Source organism: Mastacembelus armatus, chromosome 9 (assembly GCF_900324485.2).
Source record: "Mastacembelus armatus chromosome 9, fMasArm1.2, whole genome shotgun sequence".
Taxonomy (NCBI): domain Eukaryota; kingdom Metazoa; phylum Chordata; class Actinopteri; order Synbranchiformes; family Mastacembelidae; genus Mastacembelus; species Mastacembelus armatus.
Window position 1 is genome coordinate 24,805,840 of NC_046641.1, and position 10,444 is coordinate 24,816,283.

The 10,444-nt window shown below is 46.4% G+C and overlaps 1 protein-coding gene across 1 annotated transcript; it reads left to right on the forward strand.

Moving 5' to 3' along the window:
• Positions 1-1,894: 1,894 nt before the first annotated feature.
• On the forward strand, positions 1,895-9,697 carry LOC113138603 (protein mono-ADP-ribosyltransferase PARP14-like; the record flags this gene model as incomplete). The annotated part of the gene is given in 12 exon segments (XM_033325370.1): positions 1,895-2,140; positions 2,909-3,023; positions 3,656-3,817; positions 4,226-4,288; positions 4,411-4,596; positions 5,049-5,252; positions 5,635-5,750; positions 6,311-6,546; positions 7,216-7,487; positions 8,351-8,490; positions 8,683-8,857; positions 9,092-9,697. Coding segments are annotated over 12 exon segments (2,196 nt in total), but the record flags the coding sequence as incomplete, so codon positions are not given.
• Between the last annotated feature and the right edge of the window lie 747 nt (positions 9,698-10,444).

A 10,444-nucleotide genomic window follows, 5' to 3' on the forward strand; every position in this document is an offset into this window, starting at 1 on the left:
TTTGTGTGTTTATTTTAAAGAACAGTTTTCTCTGGCTGGGAAAAATAACAGTCACACTCACAGGAAGAGGAAAACGACAAAGCTTTGATCTAAAAGCTGTGCAGTTTGAGCTTCAGGGAGACTTTTACTCAGACACCAATGATCCGACAGCGTGATCAGCATCTCGCCTGAGATCAATATTCATCAATAAACATTTATTGATTCATCTCTTCTTGCCATTAGACACACAAAGAACATACAGACATGATCTTTCTCAAACGTACTTATGTTTAAACCACAGGACAAGAATTCTACTGTGAATCCAACAACAGCGACCCTTGGTCCCCCTGTGGGTCTTTGTAAGGCGGCAGGAATCAAACCAGCAGCACATTAGACACCTCCAATAATAAACAGGGAAAATAAATATGGCTTCCAACAAAACTGACATGGAAACATAAACCACCAAACATTATTTTCACTTGCCAGAGATGCAACATCAGGACAGGCTCGGATGTTTTCAGGTGGAACGTCGCTGACCTGACCCCCTTTCTCTGAGTTAGGAAGAGAACATGGAGCCACAGAACACTGTGAGTAAATAATGTCTAATAATAATGTTTAATAATAATCTACATAGTGTTAAACCCATGGTCTCATCTCACACATATTAAAGACTGAAGGACTGAGTTTAATGATGCTCATGATCCATCACTACTTCTTGGCCTCCACATTCACATACATGAAGAGTTCAGAACATCACAGGTCAGGGTGTTGGTCCACCCACCAAACCCACCAGACCCACCAGACCCACAAGCTTTTCTGTTTCTACCAATCTGTAAGAAATACAGTGAGCAAAATGATCAGCAGGTGTGGGATGAAATATTCTACACTGAGCCTTGTCCTTAAATCCATTACTGGTCCTTTGTGGTTCCCTTAAGGTTGGAAGGAAGCCTGGATGTTTGGGGTCCCTGCTAAATGTGAAACAAGAAACGACTCAACTGTCCATAAGACTTTTCACACAACCCACTAAAACACCACTAACTCATAGTCAATGCACACAACCCAAAAATAATCACTTTCTTATTTGTCTCTATGCAGATCCTAGTTTTCATTTACTGTGACGAGATAAACCATTAACTCCCAAAGGGAAAGTCGGGTATTTACTTATGCACTTACAAAATACAGAGAAACTGTTTCTGACATTGGCTTTGGAAAGATCACAGGCTCAGTCCATGAGGGACGTCCCAGGATGGACCTTAGGGGGACTCCCATCATCTGACAGCAGCGACATCGGCTCCTGAGGGCGACGATGGTCTTAAAACTCCAGGGCACTTCCAGCCAAAATGAGAGGACACTGCTTGGAAGGAAATATTTATGGACCACAGACGCTGCATCGTTAAAACTTTATTGATCAAACCTAAATGCTGCTGAAACTAATCAAACATTTCAGAAAGAACACAGTGACCACCACGCTGCGTCTTCAGACTTAAAAAATCTCTTTTGTTTTCAGCCTGTAAGGACGAGATCTCTGAACATCCTGAAGACCAAAGAACATCTTGGCTTGTGATGTGACAAACTGAGGCTGTAATATGTCACATCGCTGTGACTCTAAGCTTTAATAAGAAATGAACGAACAGTGGGAAGAACTGAAGGAAAGTCTGGAGGGACATTCATCTGATTCTGAGGATGATTAAACAAGAGGAGAAAAGATGTTTGATGATTTCAGGAGAAAGGCCGTCGGTTCTATTCAACAGTCTTTTAAACAATGAGCCTTGGCTGACTTCTTGTTTCTGTGTGTTCAGCAGTTTGCTTCAAATTAAAAGCGCTTGTAACGCTTCCTTTTCCAGTCCCCTAATTACTAAGAATTTACTTGGTAGATAATGTGAACCTTACAGTGTGTGATGGGTAACTACTATAATCTGTTTCTGGGAAACAGGTGAGTCTTTCTTTGACAGTCCAGTTTCAGCTCACTTACCTAGTAAATAGTTGTGTTTTACTTAGTATAAATATATCTGAGTTATTACCAGGAAACCTGAGCTTCCCCAAGGACCTGGTGTCCAGAGTCCTGCTGACAGAGATCCACTCCTTCAGCCGCAGGAAAGCTCCTCGCCATCTGAAGGAGGTGGCCATCGTCGTTCACCCCAGCAGCAGCCAAACTGTGGATGTAAGTGTGTGTTCTCTGCAGCTCAACAGATCGGTTCTCATTTATTGGCAAGAGTAATTGGTCAGGCATAGGTTGCATTGTGGGTAATGTAGGCACCAGGTTCTTCCAAAGAAGACGATAAACATGTGGGGAAAAAGACTCTGGTGGGGGTTTACAACAAAGTACAACAGCAGCTAATGTTGACCAACGTGCTGAACATCAAATAGAGAGAGTACAAAGACTTGATGAAACAAACGTGTCTCTAAGGGGGTTTTAAATTTGACCCAAGAAGGGAGACTGTTCCAGAGTTTAGGGGCTGTGACTATAAAAGTCCGGTCTCCTCATTGTCTGAGTCTGGATCTGGGGACTAGCACAGATTGTTAAACTACGTTGAAAAGCACAAAAACATCGTACAGAAGGTGAAGCTCAGGAAACACTACAAACACATTCACAGAGCAGCCCGGCACGCTGAGGATTCTGGCTCAGATTTTCTGTATCACCAACTGGATTCATGTGGGATCCAGTGGGAAAAAGTTCTGCAAACTGTCTGTGCCACTGTGAGCACGTGGCTCCAGCAGCCTGCACAGATAACACGTTCCTTTAGCCAGGGATCAGTAGAACCTGATGCAGGCTGGCTTCAGACTCAACAGTCCTGGCTGACCCACTGATCTCATAGTACATCCCACAGGTTCTGCTGCAGCTGTTCAGATCCAGGTTTCTGCTCAGAACATGTGCATCACTGGAAAAAAGACTTGCAATAAGATAAAATGTCAACACGTTGTCTGTCAGTGTTTCATCAGAGAGTTCAGAGGTCAGACCGCCCAGAGAAACGTCCAACCAGAGACACAGGATTTTAAAGAGTCTCCAGTTTGGCAAACATCCAGCCAGTCACAGCAGCCCTCAGGTAAGACGCCTCCAGCACCTTTCATGTGTTCCCCCCCTGCACTCATGAACAACCACGGTGCCGAGAACAGACAGACCTGATCTGTGAAGAAGAGGCATGAGGTTTGAACGCAGCTGCTCAAAGACCAGACCGGACTGTTTCAGAGCCGCTCTGACCTTCGCTGGTTGGTTCTTCCTGACGTCTTTTCATTCACCTAAACGTTACGTTAAGTCTGACACTGACACTTCAGTCTAAACAGCCACATCACCAATATAGTTTGATACAGAACAGCCTTAAATCTACAGACCAGTTAGTTCCGTCAGTAATTATTGTTTCATTGGAGACACAATGTGACTTAAATACAGTTTAGTCCATAATTTTAGGGCCTCGGTCGGTGATAGTGGAGAGATGAAAGTCTTCAGGTTGTCAGTCCAAACAGCAGCAGAGGTAACTGGTTCCTGTTGGTGACCAGTAAACTAACCAGTGGATTCAGCTGCTGATTGGTTGAAACCTGCAGAAACTCCGCCCACTGCAGTGTGACGTTTGTAGTGAGAGCTGCAGATTGAAAATGAGTGTGTGTGTGTGTGTGTCTGTGTGTCTGTGTGTGTGTGTGTGTGTGTCTCTCTCTCTCTCTCTCTCTCTCTCTCTCTCAGCCTCAGCCTCAGCCTCTATCGGCCCAGTCCTGTCCCCCTCCCTCGGCATACACCAGATGCAGATGGGTGCGCTCACCCTCGAGGTGTCATCAGGTGACATCACCAAGGAGTCCAGTGATGTCATTGTCAACTCCTCCAATCCGGACTTCACCCTTAAGTCAGGTGACTGCAAAGTTTTCTTCCTGAGCCGAGTCCCTGAACCCAGAAACCAGTTTCTCAGCTGCCAACCAGAGTCCCTGTGTATTTAGTGGAGCTGTTGGTTGATTCCTATTGTCTTCTAAATATTTAGGTTTTTATTTACTGCCCTCTGCTGGTTGAAAAGCAGCTACTGCAACTGCATTTTGCAGCTGTCACACCTGAAACACAGTTTGAGTTTTAATCCAGGATCAGTTCTTGACTCAAACCGACTCAAATCACTGATTTTCCCTCAGAACTGAACTGAAGAAGGTTCATTTCTCTAAAAACTGATCAGTGAGAACAAGAAATGCAAAGACGTGCAAACAGTTTGGTGTTTTGCTTCGAAGCATCGGTGGCACCTTTTCCTGAACCTGTTGCTCTGTCGTTCCTCAGGAGTGTCCAAGGCGATCTTAGACGGGGCTGGATCAGCAGTGGAGGAGGAGTGCTCACAGATCGGTACGTAACCTTCATCTATCCACGTTTGTTTATTCAGGATCCCCCTGGTTCACACAGGTCCCATGTTAAGAGTTCTGCACTTTGACGCTTCAGTCCCACGTGTGTTTGGTTTCTCTCTGTAGTGAACTCACCAGGTTACCAGTCCAGTCCGATGATCAGGACGTCGGCGGGGAAGCTGCCGAGTAAAAACATCCTGCACGTCGTCGGCCAGAACGATCCTGCAAAGATCAACGAGATGGTTCTCAGGGTGCTGAACGTCTGCGAGGAGAACAAGTTCAGCTCCGTGTCCTTACCTGCCCTGGGAACAGGTCTGTGCCAGAACCTCACTGTTGTTCGGTCTAGTTTCAGCCTCTTTCGTCTTGTTTTCTTCCTGTGTTCATCTCGTCATGTCACTGTTGGCTGGGTTTACAGTTTAAAGTGTCACAAACCTGCAGAGATCAGTTTGTTTCACTTAAAGCATCACACCAGAGCTGAAACAGACTTTCACTAACATTCTGTCGTATTCCTGTAAGTATGAAGCTCCACAGAACCAAGAACCAAACAACCTCGTGCCTCCACTGTTCTGTTCCTGCAGACGAGCATCAGACTGAGGAGAATGTGGGGAATAGTTCCTCTTGGTTCTGGGGGCTGTGACTCTAAAGTGACTCTCACTGATGCAGACTTGCTTTAACGTTTACTGACCACTGTCACATTCCACACGGATCCTCACGTGCTTCCTCTGATCATCGTCATCATCACCGGTCCTCGTCTGCCCCCTCAGGTCAGGGAGGGGCCAGCCCGTCGGCGGTGGCGGACGCCATGGTCGGAGCGGTGGTGGAGTTTGTGAGGAAGAAGCAGCCGAGGTTTGTTCGCAGCGTGAAGATCCTGATCTTCCAGACCGCCATGACGACGGAGTTCCACAGGAGCATGAGGAGCCGGCAGGGTCAGGAGGTGGAGGAGAAGAGCGTCTTCACCAAGTTCAAAGGTAAATCCATCTTCTGGGTTCAACCCTGGTCAGAACAGGGAGGTTGTGGTTTCTTTCTTACACGATAAGAACATTGGAGCTGTCCAGCCTGGTTTTAATCGATGCGCAGACTCAGTTGTGGTTTCTGTGCTTCAGTCTGTGTCTCTGAGCTCAGTCGTTGCTGCTGAAGCCAAAAATCTAAATAGTTTCATTTAAAAAAACAATTATTTCCTAAGATTCCTGTAGTTTCATTAGCTGGGGACTATTTTCAGTGGTGGATGAATCCGGATCTGGTCTTTGTGGTGGTCTATGTGGCGTGTGGGACAGTCAGAACAAACTACAGTGTGTGTTCATGCTGAAGCAGGAACATGTGATCACTGATTCTTGTTTCATGTTGTTTCAGAATCCGTCACTTCGTTTTTTACGGGACCCGGGGAGGAGCGGCCCAACAGTGGCACCTCTGGTCTGGAGGAGGAGTTTGAGTCCATAGTGTTCCAGCTGTGCGCCGACAACAACAAGGTTTGAGTTTAGGTTTGAGCTCTTTGCTTTGAAAGGAACATGTGGACACAGTAAACACATCAGCTCCATCAGAACTTTATTGTAGACTAACAGGAGATAATACTTCATTTAGGGAAGTTCACTCGTATTTCACAGCTGCATCATGTTTCCTTCCTGTTCTCACACGTTCACAGGACTGAGGATCAGGGCAGCACATGATCAACAGGGGTGGACAACTTTAATTTGAATCTGCTCCTGATGATAAATAAACTTTTTAATCCTCCACATAAAGTACAAGAGCAAATATGTGAGTTTATTCCAATATTTAGCGTAGCTTAGCGTCAAGGTGGCCTGGCTCTGTGTGCAGAGATGGAGGTTTGAGCAGTGTGCTCAGGAACAGGACTGATAAACATGTGGTGTGTCCAGCTGCTGATGTGTTGCAGACAGTGGATCTTTCCACAGCAGCCGGGGGCCATTACTGAATAATTTCAGAAATACAGTAAAATGGTTTATTAAATCTGACTGGAAACACTAAAGTTTCATGTAAAGATACAACAATGTGTCTGGTATCCCCCCCACAGGCTGTGAGTCAGGCTAAGAGAAAGATCCTGGACCTGATTGTGGCCGAGCAGGCGAAGAGAACCATCAGAGACCAGTATATTAGTGAGCTGTCGCCGGACGACGTGGATCAGCTGCAGGCCCTGCAGAGGGAACTGACCATCAGCCTCCGTTTAGACAAAGGGCTGGGGGGCCAGGAGCCCAGTATCCAGCTGGAAGGCCTGACCAGGGACGTCTTCACCGCCGAGGCTGCAGTCAGGTCAGCAAACAGGGGCAGACTATTTACAAACCCAGCAGGGAGCCACACCGCTGACCTGGCTCACATGGTTCTTCCTCACCAACAATGGGAGGTGTTGAAAGTCAATCCCCAGACTTTCCCCGAGTCCGTTAATTGAGAGATAATGAGAGACGGAGTGGAAATTAAGTTTTCCAGCTGGTTTATTAGCATACAGAGATATCTCCGGAGATCAGCTCACACACAAGCGGTAGAGAGATCTGAAGCAATAAGGAAGTTACACACAATATAAAGCTGTTGGCCACCGCCCGAAGTTGCTGGTACTTTTCCACTAATAGTTGCTACTTCTATACCATAAAAGGAGTTGTTATTGCCATGTACACATTCTTCCGTTATAGATGGTGGCCCTCTATTAAGCTATGGCATGTTGCAGCTGTTGATCTAACATAATACTCCCCAGGGTGTGACTGCATTCCACAGAGGCCCGTCTGTTTCCAAAAACCAGCTCCAGACGCTGAGAACGGCCGTCACTGTTTACAGGCTCTGGTTCCACTGCAGCTTCTCTCTGGAGCTGGTTTTTGGAAAAAGACAGAGTTCATGTGGAAAATAAGAAACATGTAGAAATTCACTGGCCTCCCCCTTTAAGATTCAGAGTTAAAATACTAGTTTGACTTGTCTGTCACTCACCATCAGGGACATCCTGCGGCGGGTGGAGAGGCTGGAGAACCAGAGGAGCAAGGCCTTGCTGCTGGTTGGACGGGTCGAGTGGCAGTTTTGTCATAGCAGTGGGGTCATGTTTCCCTTCGACATGTACGCCAACCTCCAGCTGGAAGAGGCTCTGGAGAAAAAACAAAGCGTGAGGATCAAGATCAACGATGAGATGTACAGGGCCGACGTGATGCTGAGAAGAGCTGTTTCAGAAAACAGACGTAACGAGGTGGAGCTGCTTAGAAAAGACCTGAAGGGTGAGGATCTCACATTTAACAGGGTCAGTACAATCACAGTCCCAGTCCAGAACAGGTGAGGAGCCACTATCGCCCAGTTTTCTAAACATCAGGAACATTTCTATTCACTGAACATCTGTTTCAGGCATATTGGTGCTGGCAGGCTGACGATCTGATTGGCTGTGACTCCACACTGCTGAGAACATTTGCAGAAGTAGAACTTCCTAGAAAAAAGCTTCCTAGAAACACTCGTTGTCTTGTCAAACTGAAAGTGAGTTCAGCAGGTCAGGGCCAGGTCAGGTGCCTCTGTGTCTGGCAGCAGTTACTCAGTAGATCTGAGCATGAACAGCTGTGTCCAAAACATTGATTCTTCTCAGGGTTAGAACAGAGTCTTCAGAGTGTTTGGGCCTTCACCTGGTCCCTCTTCTGTCTTCAGACCTTCAGGTCGACTCTCTGTCTGTTTGACCTGAAGAAACAGCTGGACGGTCTTGGCTCTTGCTAACAAAAATTCTTTGCTGCCTAAAAAAACATTATTTACAGTTAAACAACAAAAAATCTGATTGAACAAATGAACAAATCACAACACACAGGCCTCATTTCCAGCTGTTTCCATGTGCTGTATTTATTCAGGTCCAGGGTCAGATGGTTCCCTGTTAGCTGACTGGCTTACATTCTTTATGAAGTCCTGTGAGTGGCTGAGTCTTGAGCTCCTGCCCAGGTCTCTAACCAGCTGTTCTTCAGGTCAGACGGGTCGGACGTGACCTGAACAGCTGCAGTTTGTGGACCCGTGTTTTCTGATACTGACGGTTCGGCCTCAGCACTTTGGCAGTGAGATGCAGGTTGTGTGAAACTGGACCTAACCTTCAGTCTGACGCTGTTTGCAGATGACGCTGCTCTGCCGCCGCACTGGGAGGACATGAAGGAGGCGCTGCTGAAACTCTTTCCTGTGGCTGCAGGATCTAAAGAATACGACGAAGTGAAGACAGAACTTACAAAGACCAGCCTCACTCCAAACATCATCAGTGTATGTTCACTGCCTGCTCAGCTAATATCAAACTTTCAGCATTTCCTGCACTGATCAGAATCATAGAAATTGTTTTGATGAAGGTTCAATGTCCTGGGACAGTTTCTACGTCACTGTGGCTTCACCACCACAAAGTAACAGCAGCAGAGTGAAAATGAGCAACAAGTAACGTGTTGATGTCTCTGTTGGCAGATTGAATGAGTCCAGAACGCGACGCTGTGGCAGAACTACCAGCTCATGAAGAAACAGATGGAGGTGAAGAACAAACACACGAACAACGAAAAGCTGCTGTTTCACGGCACCGGGGCCGGTTCCATCGACCTCATCAACACCAAGGGCTTCAACCGCGGCTACGCAGGAACAAACGGTGAGTTTCCTGCTCAGACCTCGACTGTTCTCTGCTCCCAGGACTGTCGAGACTCGCACAGCACCTGGCAGCCATGTTACCTCAACCTGAAATAACCTTTTTGTGCACGTTACAATAGATTTCACATGATGCAGCCTGAAGCACAGAACCAGGATTTAAGGATCGAGACTGGATCATCTGAAAACAATCTGAAAACCAACAAGACTTGTCTGAGTCTGTTTTCTGTTTCTGCAGGTGCGATGTTTGGTAATGGCTCTTACTTTGCTGTGGACCCTGCCTACTCGGTGGGCTACGCCAAACCCGACGCCAAGGGGCACAAACGCATGTACCTGACCAGACTCCTGGCTGGAGACTTTACCCAGGGCAAAGCTGGAATGATCACTCCGCCCAGCAGAGGCTCGGGGAACGCTGCAGACCTGTACGACAGCGTCACCGATAAAACCGCCAACCCAACCATGTTCGTGGTCTTCAACGACATCCAGGCCTACCCAGAATACCTGATCACGTTTACATGAACCGCTGAGAAAGATGCTCCTCAAAAACACCTTCAACCATTCTGATAAAGAAAAGCAAAAGTCCCACTGGCTCCAGTGTCAGGCTGAACATGACAGAACTGAAGAACATGAATGTTTGAAAAAAGTCATTTTTCACACCTTGTTTTGTTTTGGAATAAACTGATAGGTGAAACACAACAACTGATTTAGGGTCAGATTCAATATCAGACCAAGGGTCTTCCTGGGACTTAATGGGACCTAAATGTAGTTTTTATAGTGAATCCCTGCAGGCTGCAGCATTAGCCGTTAGCATGGTTCTGTTCAGGCTTAATTATCTGAATAAAACATGTGCTTCACACTTTGATGGTTTTCTCACGGTGAACTAAGGCACTTTCAGACCAGAGGGACTTCTCCATAATTCTTAGAATTTTTGGAGGAAGTTCTGCTTTTGGGGTTTCACTAGTGTTGCTGTCGAAATATCATCATACGAACAGAAAAAGACCCTTAAGGTCTGTAGCTCTTGGGTCCGTTTCACATTGGAGAAGTTCTTAGAACTGGTTCCCTCACACCGTTTGGTCCGAATGCGCCTAATGTTTAGACCTTTTAGATCCTGCACCATCATCAGGACGTGGTTCAGGATAGAAGCTGTTTAAGCTGTTCAGATTGTGTTCAGTGATACTGGACTAGATCAATAAAAGTGACCTAACTTGAAATGTTAATGATGCTGATCTAAACACGTCACCACTGGAATCACACAGTAAACCACAAAAGTGTTATTCAAGAACCTGTGAACGAAACAACATGACTCCACCTGCTAAGACTGAAACCAGACTGAGACCTGACAGGAGGGTCCTGGTCTGAGGCTGCAAACTGTGTAGGGGGAGACATTTACAGACCGGACTATGAACATGGTGTTGTTTGTCCTGACTTAAATCCAGTAGAACCCCTGAAGGAACAGAACCACTTAAAGGCCTCAAAGCATCATCTCTCACACACTGCAAATCAGATCTAAACACACAAACTCTACAAATAAGACACTAAACTCTCACTAATGACGTTGGGACTGACTTTCACTGCTGCTGGGTCTTAGATA